General features: G+C 35.9%; 1 protein-coding gene across 2 annotated transcripts in view; it reads left to right on the top strand.

The window, feature by feature from the left end:
* The window catches only part of USO1 (USO1 vesicle transport factor), an 80,628-nt gene that overhangs the window by 43,549 nt on the left and 12,748 nt on the right, over positions 1 to 24,331 (top strand). The window contains exons 6-15 of one of the 2 annotated variants that reach the window (XM_020904142.2): positions 178 to 280; positions 612 to 667; positions 5,392 to 5,512; positions 10,820 to 10,998; positions 15,232 to 15,372; positions 17,514 to 17,602; positions 17,981 to 18,135; positions 18,551 to 18,762; positions 20,411 to 20,431; positions 24,126 to 24,236. In XM_020904142.2, coding sequence (XP_020759801.1) covers positions 178 to 280; positions 612 to 667; positions 5,392 to 5,512; positions 10,820 to 10,998; positions 15,232 to 15,372; positions 17,514 to 17,602; positions 17,981 to 18,135; positions 18,551 to 18,762; positions 20,411 to 20,431; positions 24,126 to 24,236 — 1,188 coding nt within the window. The remainder of the gene's footprint in view (positions 1 to 177; positions 281 to 611; positions 668 to 5,391; positions 5,513 to 10,819; positions 10,999 to 15,231; positions 15,373 to 17,513; positions 17,603 to 17,980; positions 18,136 to 18,550; positions 18,763 to 20,410; positions 20,432 to 24,125; positions 24,237 to 24,331) is intronic. The other variant, XM_020904144.2, reaches the window with a different exon arrangement.

Genomic DNA, 24,331 nt, shown 5'->3' with positions numbered 1-24,331 from the left:
ATCAGTTTGATCATTTACAGCTTTTCTTTTTATTTCTTAAATTACTTTTTTAAAGTTTGCTAAACTCTTGTTTGTTTGCTTATAGTTTTTGGTACCATACTACTAATTGAAAAAAAAAAAGTTTTCCTTGAAAATACGAATTACAAATGTTAAATATTTTGAATTCTTATATTGTAGGAGTTTGATTTCCATGTTCGCTGGCCTGGCGTGAAGCTTCTTACTTCTCTTTTAAAACAACTAGGGCCTCAGGTGCAGCAAATTATTTTAGTCAGTCCCATGGGTAAGTGACTCAGCTTCCTTATATTATTTTGATTTAAAAGTAAGGATCACGGACTTCTCTGGCAGTCTAGTGGTTAAGACACTGCACTTCCAATGCAAGGGGTGTGGGTTCTATCCCTGGTCAGGGATCTAAGATCCCACATGCCTCATGACAAGGCCAAAAAAAAATTTTTTTAAGTGAGGATCATAAAAAGCAAAACAAACAAAAATAACAAGAAAATAAAAGTAAGGATTACTTTTATAACTGAAATGTGTTAATAAATTGTTCATAATTTGAATCACTATTGGTATTTTTGATCTGCCAGTGTTTTACACATGGTTATGTGTTCTAGGTGTTTCAAGATTGATGGACTTATTAGCAGATTCCAGGGAAGTTATACGTAATGATGTAAGTTAAATTTTTTTAAAAAGCCTAAGAATATGCAACTTTTATTCTCTCTTTGCAAATGAAATCTTTGTTGACCCTTTTTCAGAGTTATAAGAAATTAGATTTGGATAATTGGGTTAATGGTTTAGACCTTTTAAAGTTATATACAAGGCCCTATTATTTCTTTGTTTTCTGCCTATTCAGTATTTTGGTTAGACAAATTATTTTGCTATTCGAATTTATGCCTTCTACAAGTTTAGGATTTCTTCCATTTTTTCTGAAAGGTTGTACTGATCCCAGACTGCCTCCAGAGAGAGTACAGGAAACATCCCTAGACACTGAACTGCATAAATTTAACAAAGTGCTGCATTTGAACTCTCCACCCTTAATTGATTAAATATATTTCAAAGGATTTTCCTTGTAATCTCTATTTAACTCACATGATTTGCTCTGGAGTTAATTCTTCATTCTGATTTATTTTAATATTTGCATATACATTTCAGTATTTTACATTGACCAGTACTGTTTTGTTTTGATGCAATACTGTTTGCTGCTTGACCATTTTTTTCTGTTATCTACAGCTCGACCAAAACCATAATACTTTAGATGGCAGTTGGAAAAATCTTTAAAATTAAACTTTAGAGCTAGGAGATCTTATCAGGCTAATTAAGGCTCCATATTTACACTGAGAGACCCAGGATGCACAGAAGCCTTGTGACTTGTTCTTTGTTAGGGACGTCTTATTCATCTATTTGTCGCACCCGGCCTTGTGCCTTCCTCATCTTAAGTGCTAGTAAATACCATTTGGATTGTTCTTGGTCTCATAACTGGTTCATGGCAAAGTAAAGACAAAACTGAAATGCTCTTGACTTCTTATCCACATAGACAGTATTTTTAGTTTTGTATTTAAAACTTTGTGGTATATATGTGAATGCAATATTAAAAGTGATGAAATAATATAGTAATGAAACTCATGAGAAGGGCTTTTTAATTTATTTTTTAATTGGATGAAAATTGCTTTAAAATGTATTGGTTTCTGAGGACAATTTTTTATTCCTTAATATTCTTTTAAGAATTGTGTACCTATTAGGAGTTTCGAGTGTCTTTTCTTCACTAAAATACTATGTGTCTTAAACCTGAATTTGTTGTTCTACTCCTTTCTTGGTCCTCAGTTCAAATAAGATACATACCAATTAATAAAGAATTATTACATACATACAAACTAATTAATAAAGAAATTCTTTCTATATTGTTATTAGTATTATTGTCATTTATTTTCATTTTCAGATATAATTTGGTGTGTGTATATAAGTGCATTATCTTGGTTTTTAAATATAGCACTTCTTTTAACTATCTACTGTTTTTATTTTTTCCTGCTCCTAACCTTTTTTCTTATCTTTATTTGAGACAGATAAAATGATTATCTATTTATGTTGGTTTTCATTAATTTTATAATTAGGGATTAAGTTATTTTTTTGCTATAATGTTTATTAGATTTTGGAGTTTTACAGCCATCTTTCCTTTGGTTTAGAAAGCTATGGTACATATACACAATGGAATATTACTCAGCCATTAAAAAGAATACATTTGAATCAGTTCTAATGAGATGGATAAAACTGGAGCCCATTATACAGAGTGAAGTAAGCCAGAAAGATAAACACCAATACAATATACTAACACATATATATGGAATTTAGAAAGATGCTAACGATAATCCTATATGCAAGACAGAAAAAGAGACACAGATGTATAGAACAGACTTTTGGACTCTATGGGAGAAGGTGAGGGTGGGATGATCTGAGAGAATAACATCGAAACATGTATATTATCAAGTGTGAAACAGATCACCAGTCCAGGTTGGATGCAGGAGACAGGTGCTCAGGGCTGGTGCACTGGGATGACCCAGAGGGATGGGATGGGGAGGGAGGTGGGAGGGGGGTTCAGGATGGGGAACACATGTAAATCTATGGCTGATTCATGTCAATGTATGGCAAAAACCACTACAATATTATAAAGTAATTAGCCTCCAACTAATAAAAATAAATGAAAAAAATAAAAACAAATTCATTTGAATTTTTTGTGCATACTTACTATTGAGCATTATGTAAAAAACAGCATAATATACCATACAGCAATCAGAAGAAACTAACAGACACCCCTGGAGATCACTAGTGGCTTTCTGTGACTGCCTAGAATAATACACTGCTTCCCCTCGCTCTTTTGTATTTTTTTCTTTCTTATCCTTCTTTTAAAACTTTTATTTCCTTCTTTTCTTTCTTTTTAATATTTCTCATTGCATTCAGTGATAGTTACCAACATAACTAAATCTCTCAGGGAAGCCTATTGGTAAAGATTTTTAGTCTCTGTTCTATATTTGAAAAATTGATTTTGATCTGGGTTTAGAGAATTAGTTGGTCATTTATCATAGGTGCACTGAAATAAATTTATTCAAGTTAGTGCTTAAAAATTAGTGAGAAAGCTTGAGAAAACTCTAGGTACCAGCTCACTTCTAAGTGATAGTCTATAATTGCATTCTTTAGTTTATTATTATGAGAAATGTAAGCACACACAAAAGTAGAGAAAACAGACAAACCCATCCCCAAACCCCTTAATTTTCAAGATTTTATTATTCTCTCTTCATCTACCCCTCCCCTCACCATTCTTTATTTTTTAAAATTTGTTTCTTCTCCTTTATTTTTAACTGGAATACTTAAAAGGAATCAACCTATCTGATTTCACTATTTCTGTACAGTTTAACTACTGCATACTTTAGTATACATGTAGTGTGTATTTATTTCCTTATATAACTACAATGCCATTATCACATTTAATGAGATAACAAGTTTGTCTTAACCCTCAGTTTAAATAAGATAACTATTCTGTACTCAGATTTCCCAGTTGTCTCATAAATATCCTTCACAGTTGGTTTCCAAATCAGGATCCGGACAAGGTTCTCTCATTATTTTTGATTGTTAATGTCAGTTACTTTTCTAAAGGCCTTGATTAGGTTTTGGTTCACCTCTTTGCTTTGATGTTCCCTGGGTGATGCAGTTTGCAACACATTAGGAAATGAAATACCTGGCTGTCTCACTTTTATGCTTAGTGGATTTGATTCAGGTGATGACATTCAGATCCCTTCATGGATCCTCTCATCCATTATAGCCTATCATTCATTAATGAACATTGCCTGAATCAGTTATTTTGTTAAGAGTTTCAAAATGATGATTTCTAGAACTTGTCATTCTTTTACATTTATTCAGCTGTAATCTTCCTCAAAGAGGAAGTTTACTTCATGGGACAGTGGATTTTATTACCCTGAAAGGAAGGATAAATCAGTAAATCCCTTTAATTGCTAGTTTTTAAAGTCAGGAATTGGTGCCCACATACTTTCAATGACCAATGAGTGTATACTTTCATTTTCAATAGCATTTTCTTGGATATGTTTGAATAGAGGAATACCTTTCATAATAGGTAAAAGAAACTGATATGCAGTGAAAACTTGGGCTCTGTGGGGGCTATTTTATTTCCTTTAGTCCTCATAAAAACCCTCTGACAAAGACACCATCCTCGTTTTACACGTGGGTGTACTGAGACTTACATTATATAAATTACATACAGAATTTATGTAATTTGCTTCAAGTTGTACAAGCAGTAACCAGAACTTTAAAAAACCCAGTGTATCTAATTCATAGCCTTACTGTTCTTCCACTGTATTTCTTCCTCCTTTGTGAGCAGTTAAACTCATTAAGTAGGAGAATTAGACGTAACCACTTTGGCTTTCTCTCTCGTGTTAATGTTGAGAGTGGACAGTCAGAAAGATGAGTAGGACAAGTGCAGTAAGGCTGTGGGTAGTTTTTGTCTTGTGTGAATACTGATCTGCCTTGCATGGACAGCCAACAGCTGATTGGCCTCTTAGGCACTTTTGAATTACCTAGTTGCTATTCCTCTTCCTCTAAGTAATATCTTCTTTTTTCATTAAATATTTTCTGTCTCTTTGACCATTATGATATTGTTAGACTCACTGTGAGCTTGTAAAATTCTTGTTTGATAGTGAAGTAAGCAGAAATGGTTAACAGTGAGTGTTTCCTGAATGATTAAGTGGTTGCAGATATGTAAACTAAATCTGGCTCAATAGGAACTGAGTAAAACTAAAAATCGGAAGCAAAGACTACAGAGAATTGTTTTGTACTAGACATGCTATTTATGAGACATGAATTCTCTTCCTTCCTTCCTTTTTTTTTTCCAGCTGTCAACTTTTAGAATTAAATCTGGAGAATTTGCAGGCTGAATAATTACAAGAATAGTTGAACTTGCCCTGCTAGAATGTGGTGGTGTTTATTGGCTTATATTATTGATTTCACAATTTCTTATTGTTACTATTGTGAAGTACATACAGAGGCATTACTGAGATAGATACAATCACTTTCAGCTCTCTTAGACCACAGTGAAAGCTATGTAATGACTGATGAATGTGCAAGAATTGTATATTTGTATTGAATGGGAAAAAAACTGAATTAGGAATTGCTGGACATGGATTCTAGTCAGGGGTCTGTCTTTTGAAATCTGTACAGCTTAGGGAGGCAAATTGCTCACCTTCTCTATCCTTTTTTCCCCCACCTGTAAAGCAAAGGAGTTGGGCTTGTAAACTTCCTGCCACTTCTAAATCTCTGTGATTTTTAAAGTAATCTTTAAATGTCTTAAAAAAAGTTGTATTCCACTTAACATTATCTTTCTTCCTCCATAAGGGCGTCTTACTACTGCAGGCTCTAACAAGAAGCAATGGAGCAATCCAGAAAATTGTTGCTTTTGAAAATGCTTTTGAGAGACTACTGGACATTATTACAGAGGAGGGGAACAGTGATGGAGGTATAGTATGAAGAGATTTATTTGAGAAGGTCCCTTTTGCTCTCTTTGAATTCTTAACTTCTCAGGAATGGAGAAAGGAGGACATATGCCTTTTTTTGTTGTTTTGTTAGATGTTGATAGAGGCTTTCCTGAGGGAGGGTGGATGAATTCTTTCTTTCTTCCTCTGTGGTTTTTTGAGTATGGATTTCTTTTTATTTATCCTGCTTAATATTTCTTAGGCTGTGAGAATCTGTTGGTGTCTTTCTTCATTTCTGGAAATCTCAGCTATATGTCTTCGAATACTGCTTTGTCACGTTTTTTCAGATCTTCCTAAACTCAGAGTCAGTTCTGTCATCTGACTAGATTCTCCCCTTATCACCATGCTTTCTCTTCTGTGTTTTCTTTTTATCTTAACAGATTTTCTTCTGGATTGTTTCTTCTGATCTATTTCCTATTTCAGTGATTCTCTCTTCACCTTTATTTGATCAGCTTTTGCATGTATCATTGAGTTTTACATTTTTCTTTTCTATAAATTCTGTCTGGTACTTTGAAAAATTTGCTAAGTAACTTTTTACAACTTCCTTTTTTCTGCATATATTTTCAGTTTATCTTTTCATTTCTTTAAGTGTAAGAAACAGGTATTTTACAGTCTCTGATAATCCTAGTATTTGAAGTCTTGGTGGGTCTGGTACTTTGCTCTACTGGTTTTTACACATGGTACAATGTTTTTTGTGTACATGGCTTTCTTTCACTGTGTTGTGTGGCGTACTTAAGAGAATTAGTTACAGGAATTTGAATCCTAGGATAAAGGTAATTTCTTGGATAGAAAATGTGTTCATCTCTGGCAAGCCCTGGGGTTACAATTTATCTGGGATCACCTTATTCCAGATTGAAGGCTTGATATTTCCTGGACTATTCAGGCAGTGCAAACCCAGGCCAATCTTTTTGAGTACTGGTAAACTTTTCACTGTTTGCCCCCTGGGGATATGTCCTTTTGAGGTTCTGGTTTATTAGGTGAAGAGTTTTCTGTTAGATTCCTTGCCTGCCTTTTGTATACCCTTGGCTTTGATTTATTTTCCTTCCGTCCCATGAGACTGTCAAAATGAGAAGTTTAGATTTATCAAAATGGAGAAATGTGCTGCCAGCCCAAAGGTACTTTGATACGTGTCTAGCTGTGCAGACACCCATTTGCTTGTCAGTGTTAGCCTGCTGTACTCTCACTCCATTGCTCTTAGACTTTTTTGTTAGTTCAGCTTTTTTTAGATATTTTTAGTGAGAAATTGATCAAAAAAACCTAGCACCAGAGTCAGAGGACAAAAATTAGTATATTTGCATCACTGAACTGGAGTTAGCAAGTACCATAGTATGGTTGAGGCTCCTCTCGTGGCTCAGACAGTAAAGTGTCTGCCTGCAATGCAAGCAACCCGGGTTCGATCCCTGGGGTTGGGAAGATCCCCTGGAGAAGGAAATGGCAACCCACTCCAGTATTCTTGTCTGGAGAATCCCATGGACAGAGGAATCTGGTAGGTTATAGTCCATGGGGTCGCAGAGAGTCGGACACGACTGAGTGACTGAGCAATCAGCGATAACATGGTTGAGAGTAGCCTTACTTATTTGGAGGGCAGGGCCACATTGGTGATAAAGATTTGAGTCATTAGAATATAGATGAAACAAAATTAGATAAGCAGAAAAGATTGGATGAGTTACTTAACGGCTTCCCCAATGGTTCAGCAAGTAAAGAATCCACCTGTAATGCAGAGAGACACAGGTTCAATCTCTGGGTAAGGAAGATTCCCTGGAGAAGGAAGTGGCAACCCACTCCAGTATTCTTGCCTGGAAAATCCCACAGATAGAGGAGCCTGGTGGGCTATAGTCCACAGGGTTGCAAAGAGTCAGACATGGACTGAGCACAAATGCACAGAGAGTTATCTTACTGAGATTTTATTTCATTACTTAAATTAATAATGAGATTAAGCATATTTTCATGGGTATGTTGTTGTTCAGTCACTGTCATGTCCGACTCTGCGACCTCATGGACTGCAGCATGCCAGGCTTCCTGTCTTTCCCTATACCCCAGAGTTTGCTTAGACTCATGTTTTTTAAGTTTTTAAGCTTTTTATGTTTAAGTTTTCATGATTTTAAGTTGGTGCATCCAACCATCTCGTCCTCTGTCACCCTTTTTTCTTCTGCCCTCAGTCTTTCCCAGCATCAGGGTTTTTTCCTATGAGTCAGCTCTTTGTATCAGGTGGCCAAAGTATTGGAGCTTTAGCTTTAGCTTCAGTTTTTCCAATGAATATTCAGGATTGATTTCCTTTAGAATTGACTGGTTTGATCACCTTTCAGTCCATGGGACTTTCAAGAATCTTTTCTAGCACCACAGTTTCAAAGCGTCAATTCTTTGGCACGCAGCCTTTTTTATGGTCCAACTCTCACATCTGTACATGATTACGGGGAAAACCATAGCTTTGACTATATGCTTTGTCGGCAAAGTGATGTCTCTGCTCTTTAATATGCTGTCTAGGTTTGTCAGAGCTTTTCTTCCAAGCAAACATCTTTTAATTTTGTGGCTGCAGTCACCGTCTACAGTGATTTTGGAGCCCAAGAAAATAAAGTCCTCACTGTTTCCGCTTTCTCCCCATTTATACACGATGAAGTGGTGGAACTGATTGCCATGATCTTAGTATAATCACTGTCTATTTTTGTGTATCCTTGAACCCTCTGAATTACCTTCTTGCCCATTTTTATGTAAGATCATTTTTCCATTTCCAGTTGATTACTTGGAAGCTCTTATATATGCTAGACACTAATCATTTGTTGATTATACATGTTTTAGTTATCCATCCTCTCTTAGTCTGTTTATAGTGTTTCTATTAAAGTTTAAAATTTTAATATAATGACATGTTAGATTTTTTTATAGTTTATGGGTTTTGTTTAAGAAATCTGTCTCTATCTCATGGTCATAAGGAGAGTTTCCATCACTTTCTTGTACTAAAGGCTTTAAAAATTTGTCTTTTGCATTTAATTAATTGGGATTTTCTTTTAAATGATGGTATAAGATTTGTGATCAAATTTCATACATGTGAAGGTCTGTTTCTGAGTTCTCTGTTCTATTCCATTGGTGTTTGTCTAGTTCTACACTAAAACCATACTTTCTTAATTACTAAAGCTTCATAATAATCTCCTATTAGAATATTGAAAGAATTTCCTATCTTGGCCCTCTTCATAACTGTCTTACTGTCTGTTTTCTTTATTCTTCATTTGAGTGAAACTTGATAGCTAGTCAAGTTACCTGAAAATCCCAGTTGGGATATTTATTGAAAATATACAGATTTAAGATTAAGGAGAATCATCATTGACTTTTTCTCTCCATGAACCCAGGTATATCTTTTAATCTATTCAAGCCTTCTTTTTATCTCTTTCAGTTATGTTTATAATTTAAACACAAAAGTTGTATACCCTTTTTTATTAGATTCATTCCTAGGCGTCTTATACTTTTTGTTACATATGAATGAAATCTTTCTTTTTAATTACATTTTCAAATTGGTTACTATTTGATTTTTTATATATTGATTTTGTATCCAATTATCTTATTAAATCATCAGTTCTCATTGGACTTTCTGTGTAGATATGATATCTTCTACAAATAATGTAATCCTTTTTTCTTCCTTTCATTTCTTATACCAGTTTTCTTATCCTCTTTATCTCATCACACAGACTAGTATCTTTGGTGGTGGTTTAGTCGCTAAGTGGTATCCAACTCTTGTGACCCCATTGACTGTAGCCTACCAGGTTCCTCTCTTCTTGGGATTCTCTAGGCAAGAATGGAGTGGGTTGCCGTTTCATTCTCCAGAGAATCTTCCTGACCCAAGGATCGAACTGCACTGCAGGCAGATTCTTTACCATCTGAGCCACCAGGGAAGCCTATTAGAATCTTTAATACAGTGTTAGAATAATTGCTGACTTTAATGAGAATGTTGATGTTTCACCTTTAACTCTGATTTTTGCTGAGAGTTTTTATCAGGAGTGAGCCTTGAAGAAAAGAAAGAGGAGTGAATAGGTGGATCACAGGATTTTTAGAGCAGTGAACCTATTCTGTGTGATACTGTAATGGTGGGTACATAAAATTAATACATATGTTGAAACCTATAGAACTTACAAAGAATGAGCCCTAATGTAAACTATGACCATGAGTTAATAATGTATCAGTATTCATTCATCAGTCTAACAAATGATGAACAGTACCTCACGCTAATGCTAAATAGTAAGAGCAGTGGACCCTGGCAGGGAGAGAGTATGTAGGAGTTCCCTATATTTGTTGCTCAGATTTTCTGTAAACCTGAAGGTGCTCTGAAAAAATAGTCTTAATTTTTAAAAAGCAATTAATTCTTATAATCATGCAGCTCAGCTAGTAGGTGCAAAAGTGTGGGTATATACACAGAAGAACCTACTCACTATGAGCATCCACTCTTCACCATAGGGTTTTCAGAGGAAACAGAGCTCTTTTTCCTAGGAAGCTTGAGGAGTGACCAGACATCTGTAAGGAAAACCAGGGAGGGAGTCATTAGTGTTTTAGAAACCAAGAGAGGAGGAAGTTTCAAGGAAGAGACATTGCGACAACAATGTCAAGTGCTTCTTAGAGATTACAATGACTGATTCATTTAACAAATATTTAGTAGTGACCTACCTTGTATATGGGGCTTCCTCTGTGGCTCAGCTGGTACAGAACCCACCTGCAATGAGGGAGACCTGGGTTCAATCCTGGGTTGGGAAGATCCCCTGGAGAAGGGAAAGGTTACCCACTCCACTATTCTGGCCTGGAGAATTCCATGGACGATATAGTCCATGGGGTCGCAAAGAGTCAGACGCTGACTGAGCAACTTTTCACTTTCACCTTACCTTGTATATGTCTGATATTTTATCTGTGTATCTACTGAGGATACAGAGATGAGTAGGACATTCACAAATTCCTGTCTTCATGAATTATAATCTAGTGGAGAAGACAGATGCTACATACTAATGAAAGGAGCAGGCTACTCTGAGAGCATGTAGCTGGTGATCCTAATCCAGTCATTGGATCTCACTAATCATCCCTGAAGAAATGACGTGTAAGCTGAATGTGAAGAAACAGTGTGAGTTACTGAGATGAGTGGCTAGTCAAAAAGAAAAGCCAAGAGATCCCTGGGGGACCTGAGGGAGAGCAGGCTCACTGCCGTGCATGCTGAGGAGATGCTGCACAGGGAGATTTTTGTTTTTAAAATGTTTGGGGGTTGAATTTTCCTTCAGGTTCTATCAGCCTTCACATTCCCGTTTTTTACATTCTTTCCCCAGGTATCGTAGTGGAAGATTGTCTGATTCTGCTCCAAAACTTGTTAAAAAACAACAATTCCAATCAAAATTTTTTTAAAGAAGGCTCATATATTCAGCGTATGAAACCTTGGTTTGAAGTTGGAGATGAAAATTCTGGCTGGTCCGCCCAGAAAGTGACTAATCTGCACCTAATGCTACAGGTACACTGTCCTCAGACATAAATGTGATAATTTTGACAACAATCCTTTCAAAGAAAAAAAAAATGGCTTGCATTTGGTCAATCCAGGATGTTGAATTGGTTTCAGGTGGGCTTTAAAAAAAAAGTAAGAACGTTCTGATATGGAGATTTACAGTTATATTTAGAGATAGAGATTCCCTCCCTCCCACACATACGCTTTGTTTCAATAACTGTTAACATCTGACAATATTGTTTCATCTTTTATTCCCCTCTCTTGCCCTGTTGGGTTATTTTAAAGCATATCCAAGCATACAGTTTCCTGATAGGTTTTGCATTAGAAAATAGTAAGTTAGCTTGTTGAATTTTTTAAATCTACTTTCTTCATTTAAGGTTCTAATATCATAAATTTTAGCATTCAGAACATTAAGTTCAGCATAGAAATTCATTCAATAAACATTTACTGAGAGCCAGACACTGGATGCTTGGAATTGGATGATGATGTCCCTACCCTCAAAGATTAATAGTCTTGAGTTTTACTTTTACTGCAAATTAAATTAACAAGTCACTTGTAATTTCATTTAAGCTCTGTGGTGAAAGCTTGGTGGTGATGGATAGTAAAAGTGAAGACAGTAGGATCCCAAATGAATTCTGTATCAGATAATTATGACATTTTTGAAGTATTTTACTTATTTATCCCATTATTGAATTACCCTTCTCCAAACCCTTAAGTTTACACCCGTTTCCTAACTTACTCTCTAGTGATTCTTGTGGATCTTTGAATGTCCCTATGTTATTAAAGTTGTATTCCTCAAAACTAGGTGGTTAATCAGACTGATGATTAGAATCTGCATATTGTTGCCTTCTCTGGGAGTTTCCCACATAGGGTTGATTGATAATTAGGGTGACCATATGCCCCAGTTTACCAGGTCAGTATTCATTTTGTAATTACTAATCGTGTCCTCTTTTACTTCAGAAGTGTCCCAGTTTGGATAATAAAGTATATTTAGTTTAAAATATGCCTTAAAAACTGTTAGGGAAATATTTTACAGGAGAACATGGGCAGAATCTATTTATATTCCCAACTTCATTGTTTCTATTTTTACATGTCAGTATCACACATTTCAAGGCTATTAGTTTTTAATGTTTCAGAAATAGTGTCCCAGTGGTAAACTTGATATCTTTGCTCAACACTGCTTTCTTAACAAAGGAAATTCCTCTAGAAAAATGATTTTCAAAATGTGATTAGAGAAAATGACAGGTTCTCATGATGTACCAGTTACATATATATTTCCTTCCAGAGTGAAAATCTAAACTGCTTGAGGAGCTTACTCATGTTTTATAGCTTAGGGTACTACCTAAAGAATTAACTTTTGCAAAAAGTAGTTGTTAACAAGAAAGTCGCTTGTTAAAAAGGAAAGCACTATTTTACCAAAAAAAAAATTTAGAATAGAATGCTGCATATAAACAGAAAAACAGTATTCTAGTTCTATATAGAAGTTAGTTCTTTAAGTATTCTTCTAGAAAGTGAATAAACTAGATAGTAGTTATTGAAGAACATAAACTTCAAAATAAACTGAGTTTAACTCACTGTAATGTATTCTCAATTCAAAGACGGAGTAGTTGATGTATTTCATAGCTTCACAGGCCATAGATTATCTTATGCTTTTCAAACTGTTAGAAAACTCTTTCTTGATAGCTTTATTGCTTATATTTAGGATTGCTTATATTTCAAGTTCTCGGTTATATAACAAATGAAAATGCATTGTAAATAGTGACAAACCATCCTTTTGGGTATATATGTCCTAACTGGAATTATTCATCATCCCAGTTATAATTATGATAGAATTCTAAGCCACTAAAAATTGAAATTGATCCACTTGAGGATTGTTCATTTAAATTTCGCAAATTAAATTGGAAGAGAGCATATTTTTGAAAATTTTTTAGTTGTGAAACATTTAAATTTTTTCCTGGAGTGATAATTTCATGACTATTTGTACCTGTAGGAATTCCTTCTATTCCATTTTTTGGACCGATACTGTCATTAACTCTCAGAAAACTCATTTTTGAGTTTTGAAAGACTCCTTTTTGTTGTTGGATAGTTCTATTTATGAAAAGCTTAATCTATATAATGAGTCAAAATCTGCCTGGAAATAACATCTACAAACTTCCCCTGGTTTTTCCCTCTGGGAAAATATAAATCAATTCATTGTGATATTTTGCATATTTGTAACGTATTTGAATATTACTATTGGTTCTTCACTTATTTTCTTATGTTATAAGTAATCTCTTTCTTCAGCCATCCCTCCCACTTCTTTGTTATCTAGGAATGTGTTTGTTTATGTCATCAGTTAAGATACCCAGCTGCTGTGAGATGACGTTAAGGAATACTGGGTTTCCCTCATAGCTCAGTTGGTAAAGAATCTGCCTGCAGTGCAGGAGACCTGGGTTCGATCCCTGGGCTGGGAAGATTCCCTTGGAGAAGGAAATGACAACCCACTCCAATATCCTTGCCTGGAAAACCTCATGGACAGAGGAGCCTGGTGGGCTGCAGTCCATAAGATCGCAAAGAGTTGGGCATGACTGAGCGACTAACACTTACTTACTTACTTAAGGAATTATTGTTGATTTTGTTAGGTATAATAGTGGCATGATGTTTATATTTTTAAAATCTTTTTATCTGAGGCATATAGAAATATTTATGGGAAAAATGACACATAATTTGGTGCTTGCTTTAAATACAGGTATATTCTCAGTTTACTGTGCTTCACTTTAGTGTGCTTTGCAGATAATTGCACTTTTTACAAATTGAAGGTTTATGGCATCCCTATGTCAAGCAAGTCTGTCATCTTTTGTTCACCAGCGCTTGCTCACTTCATGTCTCTGTGTCACATTTTGGTAATTCTCACAGTATTTCAAACCTTTTCATTATTATTTGTTATGGTGATCTGTGATCAGCGGTCTTTGCTGTAAGTGTTGTAATTGTTCTGTGGCACCACGAAGCACGCCCATGTAAAATGGACAACTTAATCGATAAATGTGTGTGTGTGACGGTTCCTCTAACTGACCGTTCCCTGTCTCCCTCTCCTCGGGTCTCCCTATCTGCTGTGACATAAGTGTTGAAATTAGACCAGTCAATAACCTTACAGTGGCCTGTAAGTGGCCTCTAAGTGTTCAAGAGAAAGAAGAGTCACATGTCTCTCACTCTAAATCAGAAGCTAGAAATGATGAAGCTGAGTAAGGAAGACATATTGAAAGGGAAGATAGGCTGAAACCTAGGCCTGTTGTACCAGTTAGCCAAATTGTAAATCCAGAGGAAGAGTTATTGAAGGAAAGAATAGTGAATACATGAGTGATGAGAAGCTGAAGCAGCCTTATTGCTAATGTGGAGAAAACTTTAGTGGCCTGGATAAGATGATCAAACCAGTCATAACATTCCCTTAAGCCAGAGCCTACTCTCGAAAAAAGCCATAACTCTCTTCAATTCCATGAAGGTTGAGAAAGGTAAGGAAGCTGCAGAAGAAAAGCTTGAATCTAGCAGAAGTTGGTTCATGAGGTTTAAGGAAAGAAGCCATCTTCTTCGTAACATAGAAGTATTAACACAGGTGAAACAAGTGCTGATGTGGAAGCTGCAGCAAGTTAATGAAGGTGGCTACACAAAGCGACAGATTTTCAATGCGGATAAAACAGCTTCCTCTTGGGAAAAGATGCCATCTAGGGCTTTGATGGGGCTTCCCAGGTGACGCAGTGGTAAAGAATCCGCTTGCCAGTGCAAGAGATGCAGGAGATGTGGGTTCAGTCCCTGAGTTGGGAAGATCCCCTTGAGGAGGAAATGAAAGCAAAGGATATTACAAAAACTCAGTCGATTAAGTAGTGACAGGGTTGAGAGGAGATGGCTCAGACAGTAAAGAATCTGCAGTGCGGAAGACCTAGGTTTGATCCCTGGATCAGGAAGATTCCCTGGAGAAGGTAATAGCAACCCACTCTAGTATTCTTGCCTGGAGAATTTCACAGATATAGGAGCCTGGCAGGCGGCAGTCCATGGGGTGGCAAAGAGTCAGACAAGACTGAGTGACTAACACTTTCACACCAGTTTTGAAAGAAGTGAGTAAAATGCTGTCAAAGCATTGCATTCTATAGATCTGGCTGAGCAGTTCGGGGAATCCATTACACAGGTTTTCTATTCATATAGATCAAATTTGTCTCAAGACTTTCCAAATCTCTAAAAGACAGATGTTGTGTTCTCTTTCTTTCGCAGCTTGTTCGGGTACTAGTATCTCCCAACAACCCTCCTGGTGCTACCAGTAGCTGCCAAAAAGCTATGTTCCAGTGTGGCTTACTGCAGCAGCTTTGCACTATCCTAATGGCCACTGGAGTTCCTGCTGATATCCTGACTGAGGTAAACCAAGTGATGGCCACTCTGTGGAAGCTGGGATCAGGAAGCCTAGGAAGAATTAGATATCAGCCGAATGAAAAACAGCAGTTGCTAACCATTCTTGTCTATTAAATTCCTTATTGACACTATAAAATATAATTAGCACAATGAAGACAGTAGCAATTCCAAAAGGTGTATTCATTCTGAAAGTTTAATAGCGCATAAATAATTTTAATGTTTAGAAGATTTCTTGTTAATTTTATTATATTCAACAGAAGTGCACAGTAATGATTTATATTTTTAATTTTGAGAACAGTATGACTTAGTCAGGTCAGACTTGAGTCTTATTTGTAGAATAATAAATTCTTTTTCTTTGACATATCGCATTTTCTGTTTCCTGCCTATAAGAAAAAGAAGTTAGTTTGAAGAAAAGAAATGTTTATTTAAATTTCTTTTCTCAAATTAACACATGTACATTAAAAGTAAAGATAATAGTGAAAGTTGTATAGGAAAAACTATCTTTGGACTCCCTCCTTCCTATCTAAGCCTCACTTCCCCCTATATAACCCTCCCACTTTACTTCCTCCTGTCACCCCAGTGATTTATTTTTAAACTGATCGTCAGAATTTATAGTTTTGTCACTATTCCAATACTGTTTCTTGCTAAGCCAAACAGAGCCCCACACTCTTTTTTTTTCATAAACTTTTTTTCTTTCCTGAGTTATAATAATATTCTTTTTCATTTTACTGATTTTCTATCTATCTATGCACATTAACACTGTCATGTGCTTAACAGTACGTTCCCCGCTTCAGACCTTCTGGAAGTCCTCTATCCTCCTGCTCCAATATGGGCTGCTTATCCTCCTCTTCTGTCACACAGCTCTTATCCTGGGGCTTGCCTTTTATTTATTTATTTGCATCTTCATGGTGTGTGGCATGTGGAATCTAATTCTCTGACCAGGGATTCAACCTGGGCCCCCTTCATTGGGAACATTAATTATGTCTTAGCTCCTGGACCACCAGGGAAGTCCCTATCCTGGGATGTTGATTCACTCTTATCTTTTTGCCATGTTTAGTCGCTCAGTCGAGTCCAACTCTTTGCGACTGCATGGTCTGTAGCCCACCAGACTCCTCTGTCCATTGGGAATCTCCAGGCAAGAATACTGGAATGGGTTGCCGTGCCCTCCTCCAGGGGATCTTCCCAACCCAGGGATCAAACCCAGGTCTCCCTCATTGTAGGTGGATTCTTTTCCGTCTGAGCCACCAGGAGATTCCTTGGTTATCTAGATTCTTTGTCTTTTTCTACCACCCCTTGGTTCATTATCTTATTTTACTTAACTTCCTGAAAGGGGGTGAATGGCAAGATAATTTGGTTTTAGCTTTTTCATGTCATTCCTCCACCTTCAGAGTTAATCTAGTGTTTGGTTAGGTATGGAATTCAGAATTGGAAATCATTAACGCTCAACTTTCAGAACATTATTCCAGTGTTGCTACTAAGAAGTCTGAAGCCATTTTGAGTCTTTTTGTTAACCTACTTTCTTTCTCTAGAATCTTTCTTTCTGGTTTGTTTCTGAAATTCACTGATGATGTGCTATATTACAGACTCTACCCCTCAACCCCACTAAATTTTAGTACTCATCGGGCCCTTTCAAACTAGAGACATAAGTACTTCAGTTCTGAGGAAGTTTTATGTGTTCTTTGACAATTTCCTCTTTTCTGTGTCTTGAACTCTATTCATAGATTATTGGATTTTCTGGACCCAGTGTCTTTTTATTCTGTTTACTTAGAGGTTTTTTTCAGCCTCATCTTTAAATTGAATTTGTAATTTGTTACATTTTAAATTTGTTCTCTGATTTTATTTTTAAGCAAACTTTTTCTTGCTTTGTAGAAATAGATTCTCTCTCTTAGAGGATATTATTAATTTTAGTTTGAGATTTTAAATGTATGTGGTCAAGTTTACTTTTAGTTGGAGGCGCTTAGCGTTTTAAAATATAATCTCACAAAAGTGTTACAAGATTACAATGCTGTAACTGACATTTTTGTTATCTAAGTTTTGTTGCTTAAAAGCAAAAAGCAAAAGAATATAATATTTTCTTCTTTTAAAAACAGGGTTTTTCCTTCAACTCACTTTCTCTAAATTATCTTCCCCACTCATGTTCATTACAGACCATTAATACTGTATCTGAAGTTATTCGAGGCTGCCAAGTAAACCAAGACTACTTTGCTTCTGTAAACGCACCTTCAAACCCACCAAGGTAGGAAAAGAGAAATGCTGAGGTCCCGCAGACGATTTAGTATATCTTGTCTGCACGTCTTATCCTTTTAAGGAGTTCAGTCCTGTGTTTTGAAACAAGAAGTTATCTGACAAGATAAATATGTTGGTATTTTAAGAGTTTCCAGTCTTCAGAACCTATGTATTTGTACTTGGGTATTAATTCCTAGGTATGTGCCTTAGCAAGTAGATCACTTCATTTCTCTCAACTGCAGATATCTTTTCTGTAAAATGGAGATGAAAATAGTTAACTTGCTGGTTTTCTGGCTGTGGCTTTTCAGTCAACAAAAATGACTAGCTGTTGATTTATGTACGTAGACTGCAATATTTCTTTTTGTTCTTTTCTTTTTAAATGCGACAGACCAGCCATCGTAGTACTTCTCATGTCCATGGTTAATGAAAGGCAGCCATTTGTATTACGCTGTGCTGTTCTCTACTGTTTCCAGTGTTTCTTATATAAAAATCAGAAAGGACAAGGAGAAATTGTGTCAACACTTCTGCCTTCCACTATTGATGGTAAATAATTTAATTCTAATTTTTAAAATAAATAATTATCTTTTAATAGTAAAAAATAAATGTGTAGCAGATATTTAAATTGTAAAATATTAGTATGTAATGTGATGTTTAAAATATAACATTTCCTCTCAATTTGTTTTAGAAGTGTAGTTTTTAATTAAGGTCATAATTTCTGGAATATACCATTATTAGTTTGATGCCTGAAGTGTTCTAATATTTCTTTGTTTTGCTACTTTCCTTTCAAGATACTTTCTTGTCATCTTTTAAATTTTATTTTGTAAAAACAAACTTTTGAAAGTGTTACCTAATACTGCTAATTAACACATTTTTAGGTATTATTTCATACTATTTTTGTGTGTTAGGAAACAACATAATTCATTTTCTCCTTATTGTTATCTACCTGCCACCTTTGTAGCAACAGGCAATACGGTCTCAGCTGGTCAGTTGTTATGCGGAGGTTTATTTTCTACTGATTCGCTTTCAAACTGGTGTGCTGCCGTGGCCCTTGCCCATGCTTTGCAAGAAAACGCTACCCAGAAAGAACAGTTGCTCAGGGTTCAGCTTGCTACCAGTATCGGCAATCCTCCAGTTTCTTTGTTGCAGCAGTGCACCAACATTCTTTCACAGGTAAAGTGACCAGCAACTCTAGGGAGGGGGTGGAGAGTTTCATTTTGATGTCAGTGACACAAGGATTTAAGGATGTCCTTAGTAGATGCAGATGGAAAGGGAACAAGGCAAAGACTGCTCATTAGCTCACTGTTACAACAAATGACTTTGTGGAGAGAAAGCAGGAAGTACTCCTATCAGAATGGTTTTGCCAAATAATGAATAAGGTCTGCATCAGGATGGAAACACAGGTTCTGGACAGAAAGGTGGTGGGTTTTTGTTTTTGTTTTTGTTTTTTTTGAGGGGGTAGATTTGTTTTCTTTTTATATCATCCACACAATTTCTCTTACTGCTCAATAGCTGTATTCGGGTCAGTGTATGAGAAGGGATAGAATAGAGTGATTCATAATTGTGTACCTTGCTCTTTCTTTTCCCAGGGCAATTGATCTTCCTTTCAGAAAACAAAAATAAAATACCAATCCATTGCTTATATAGTTAAACAGTATACCCCTTGATGTTTGTGAGCTCTCAAATCCTCTGAACCCCAAGGTGTATAGTTTACCTAGTAAGATGTAAATAAATGTAAAATGTTTGCATTTCTTTAGACTCCTAATGAAGGTACCGAAGCTTCACTGAAATGTGAATGCTAAAGGATTGATACATAGAAATATCCCTTACTATTTTTAGATGATTTGTCCACATGTGCCAGCCTTGCTGTTAAAGGATTCACGTTGATGCTTAAGCAAAACTTTAAAGTCATAGACGTTCAGAATCATTCAAGGAAAGTGAAAATGTCCATAAGTCTAAAATTGCTCTATCCACTGGTATTATCTTATTCCTTCCCCATGATATGTGGAGTACTTCTCAGTTTTTAATTTTGCCACATATTGAATTGTTTTATTGTGAGCTTTTAAAGAAACATCAGTACCATCCATAGAAAGTTATTAATGAAGGCTTAAAAATTAACTAGTGAAAAGAGAGTTGAACTCTTCCTTTGTTACTTAGAATCAGTTTACTTTGATTGAAAGCCTGCTTTATCTTTATTATTTATCTTAGTGATTTTTTAGAAGTACTCCAAAATATTCGTAGCCTCATTTATTTAATACTTGTTTTTCTCTTGTTGCTGTGTATGGACAACAGCTTTTCTTTTTTCAAATTTGCATTAGAGTATATTTTATTTACAATGTTGTGTTAGTTTCTGGTGTACAGCAAAGTAAATCAGTTACACATCTATCCAGTTCTTTTTTAGATTCTTTCCCATAAAGGTTTTTACAGAATATTGAGTAGAGCTCCCTGTAGAGTTCCCAGTAGGTCCTTATTAGTTACTTATTTTAAACATAGTGGTGTATAATGGCTTTTCTTAAGCCAAATAGTAATTAACTGTCTGACCATCATCACCACATACTCAGCTCTAACACTGCAATTCTAACTCATGCATGAGAAATCCTCAAGAGAGTGGTGTCTTCCCACTTTTAAGTAATCACAGTGTTATAAAATTAGCCTTTCTCCTCTAAAATGTACATACGTTGCTATAATAAAAGATTAGATCTATCCTGTTCCAAACTGTTGGCTTGGGTTGCTAGAGAGACTATATTTGAGGGATTTTTCTAGGTATACATTTTTCTCAAGCAGTAATATTTTCAAATAATCTTTAATGTATAATTTGCAGGGTGATAAGATCAACCGACGGGTATGTATCACTTGTTTGGGCTTAGGCATTTCCTCCTACAGCCAGCCTTTTTCTTTGTCTTGGGTTTTGTTAATTGTTTTTTTTTAACTGCTTGTTTGAAGTTATATCCTACTCACACTTGTTTGTGTCAGCAAGTTAATCTCTACCCTTGACTCTTGGGTTTCTCTCTGGGCGGTCCTGCAGTGGTGTTACTCCCACGCTCACTGTGGGAGTGAGCGTCTGAAGCTCTCCTTGTGCTTCCTCTGGGGATGCTTGCACTTTCTGGAATTCCTTGGTTTGGGGTTTTTGGTGTGATTTTTCACCCAAGCTTGCTGCTTTATTTCCAATGAAACCATTTCAGAGGTAGTAAAATTTAAGAGTTAAAAATTTCATCTTTAATCAGTGTATGAAAGAACATGATGACTTTTATATAGGTTATTGAAAATATATAATAGTAAGTATAAATTAAGAGTTTAAACATCTTGAGTTATTCTGGGTGTTACGTATGTGCTACACTACCATTTTGGATTCGTTTTTGATGTGTGCTGGGGGAGAGTGTGATTTGTGTTTGATTTTGATCTGTTTTCTGGGATATTTGGCCCAGAAGGTGTGTACTTTTAGTTCCATATTTGAGCATGTGTTCAATTATGCAGCGTGGATACTAATAACTGAGGCCCTATTGGGAGTTGTATCTTTGTATTTTTGTATGAGCATGATTTAATGCGTGTTAATACCTCACACACAGATTTGGCAGCTTTAGCTGTCAGAATTTTCAGTACTAAGTAAAGAATTTTATAAGTGTGCATATCATTGATTTAAAAGGGAAATTTTGGAAAGTATAATTTATAAACAGTAAAATGCACAGACCTTAAGTGTTCAGTCTGATGATTTTCATGGTTGAATACATTTCTGTAACCACCACCCAAGACAAAATATGCAGCATAGTGTTCATAATCCCACAAGTTCCATCTTGTCCCTTTCCTATTAGTTCTGTCTCCAGAGCCCACCACTAGGAAGTAAATCTGATCGTAATACTCTTGAACCTCATTTTAGTACTTAAACACCAGTTGTTTAAAGTGTTAACTTTACATATTTTTTTATTATTAATGTACTTTTAGGAATAATACTTTATTTCTTCTGAAATGTTCGAGGTTCTCTGCAACAAGATTTGAAATAATCCTCAGCCATTTTTTATTTTCAGTAGATGTGTAACTCAAATGCATCATGCAGTTTGTGAATGGTAGGCAGAAGTATTCTCAGATAGACAAAGGTTCCAACAGTAGTTTGAAACATTTTTAGTTTAGACAGAGCTTTTTTCCCTCCTAAAAAATGAGAGCATTTTTCACTAGCTAACAAACTTAGATTTTTGGTCAGTTTTAGCCTCTCCCACTTTTTTAAGGCTCCCTTTAATGATACTTTTATTTGTTTATTCTTTCAAGCTGGAAGAAATTCCAGTAGTAGAATGAGTACATCCATGTTGTCAACATGTAGAAACATTTGACTTTGGTTGTTTCTACAGTGGGGGATAATTGATAACAGTGAGAGAGAGATTTTTTTTCTATTTTTGGCTGTGCTGGATCTCATTTGGGGCACACAGACGTTTTGATCTTCATGGTGGCAGGCAGCATCTTTAGCTGTGGCATATGAACCCTTAGTTGCAGCATTGATTGTGGGGATTGAATGTGGGGCCCCTGCATTGGTATTCGGAGTCTTAGCCACTGACCACCAGGGAGGTCCAGGAGAGAGAGATTTTAATAGCAGTTAGCTTCACTATAATTAAAATGACATCATGATATAGCAGTGAATTATTTTTTCTAAATCATATATTAAAAAACTAACATCTTGTTACTATTCTTATTATCCTATTGATGAGACCATCTTTAGAACTTTCATTTCTAAATAAAAAGAGCCCTCCATGACTCCTCTAATATCCTGTTTTTTTTTTTAATTGGAGGATAATTATTTGACAATGTTGTTAATTTCTGCTAAAACTAACATCTTGTTACTATTCTTATTATCCTATTGATGAGACCATCTTTAGAACTTTCATTTCTAAATAAAAAGAGCCCTCCATGACTCCTCTAATATCCTGTTTTTTTTTTAATTGGAGGATAATTATTTGACAATGTTGTGTTAATTTCTGCTGTACAACAGCATGAATCAGCCATCTGTATACATATACTCCTCCTCCTCTGAGCATCCCTCTCACTTCCCCCATCCCACCGCCCGCCCGCCCAGGTCATCTCAGCATTGAGCTGAGCTCCCTGCGCTATGCAGCAGCTTCCAACTAGCTATCTTTTACACATAGTGGTGTACATATACAGTTCTGAGTAGGTTCATTCCTAATCAGAATTGTTGCTGTAATAAACAAGGTGTTCCATTCTATCTTCTGCCTGGTTCTAACCAGTTATGTTTGACTTTGCTCTCTTTAACCTTCAGCTAGACCCCAAAGGACATACTTTTCAGAATTGAACCTAGTTCCATTTTTGTTTACTCAGACATCAGTCAGTGATTTGATAGGATGCCCTTGTTTATACAATGTCAGCATGTTTGGTACCTGCAAATGGTATTCCTATAATAAATTTTATTTTCAGTTTATTTCAACTCTTCACATGAGGTGGCCAAAGTACTGGAGTTTCAGCTTCAGCATCAGTCCTTCCAATGAACACCCAGGACTAATCTCCTTTAGGATGGACTGGTTGGATCTCCTTGCAGTCCAAGGGACTCTCAGGAGTCTTCTCCAACACCACAGTGTAATTTGGGCAAGGGCAATATTATGGCCACCTGATGCGAAGAGCTGACTCATTGGAAAAGACCCTGATGCTGGGAAAGATTGATGGCAGGAGGAGAAGGGGATGACAGAGAATGAGATGGTTGGATGGCATCACTGACTCAATGGAATGAGTTTGAGTAAACTCCGGGAGTTAGTGATGCTGACAGGGAGGCCTGGCGTGCTGTGGTTCATGCGGTCGCAGAGTCGGACACAACTGAGTGACTGAAGTGAACTGAATATTATGAGCTAAGCAAATACCTCATATAAGGGATTTAAATGTGTTGTATGAAAATTTAGGAAAGTGTAATGTTGATGGACATGCTAGTTTTCAGTATTGTTTAACATACTTAGCAGCAGTATAGTTAGTGGTTTGAGACACTTAGCTAATTTAAATAAATCTTTTTCTTCTCCATTATGCTTGTTATTTCTCATAATTTGGCATTTCTCAGGAGTTTGTAATGTGGTTTATTTATTTTCCTGTTAGAGAAATATATTCTTTAATGGAATTTAAACAATTCAGGAGATTATGTCTTTTTTTAAAAAATTATTTGAAGGAGGTAGAATTTGTGTTTTCTAGTTTTTTTCTAATTCCTATTGAAACATTTTAAATTTGCCAGCAAATTTATGCTAAAGTGTTTTCAGATTGATATAAGCATCCACATACATTTCTTCCTGAGCATATCAGGTTTTCCACTAACAATAGTTTAGATAACCTGGTATATGCTTGTAAACATGGATCAAGTCTAATTTCTGCTCTCTGTTTTGGAAGTGCAGTCCAAACAGGACACATGAGTGCATTTTCTTGTTCAATTTTTAAAATCCAGATTCCTGACACATCTTTTATAAGATTTTAAATGTCTTTTTATGTAGATGGGGAGGGATTTTAGGGCAACTTCAGGTTTGAAAAACATAAAAAGATTTCTGCTAAATTGTTTATTGCAGGGAAGCAAAATACAGACAAGAGTTGGATTACTGATGTTGCTTTGTACCTGGCTTAGCAACTGCCCCATTGCAGTGACACACTTTCTTCACAATTCAGCCAATGTTCCATTTGTATCCTTTATGTTTTAGTAAGATACATGTAAGTATTTATCTTTTCTATCTTTTCTGTTTCTTCTTCTCAACTAGAGGTAGCTCCATGCCTCAAA

This window comes from Odocoileus virginianus, chromosome 29 (assembly GCF_023699985.2).
Source record: "Odocoileus virginianus isolate 20LAN1187 ecotype Illinois chromosome 29, Ovbor_1.2, whole genome shotgun sequence".
In the NCBI taxonomy this organism is placed as follows: domain Eukaryota; kingdom Metazoa; phylum Chordata; class Mammalia; order Artiodactyla; family Cervidae; genus Odocoileus; species Odocoileus virginianus.
This window is presented reverse-complemented; position numbering and strand designations above follow the sequence as displayed.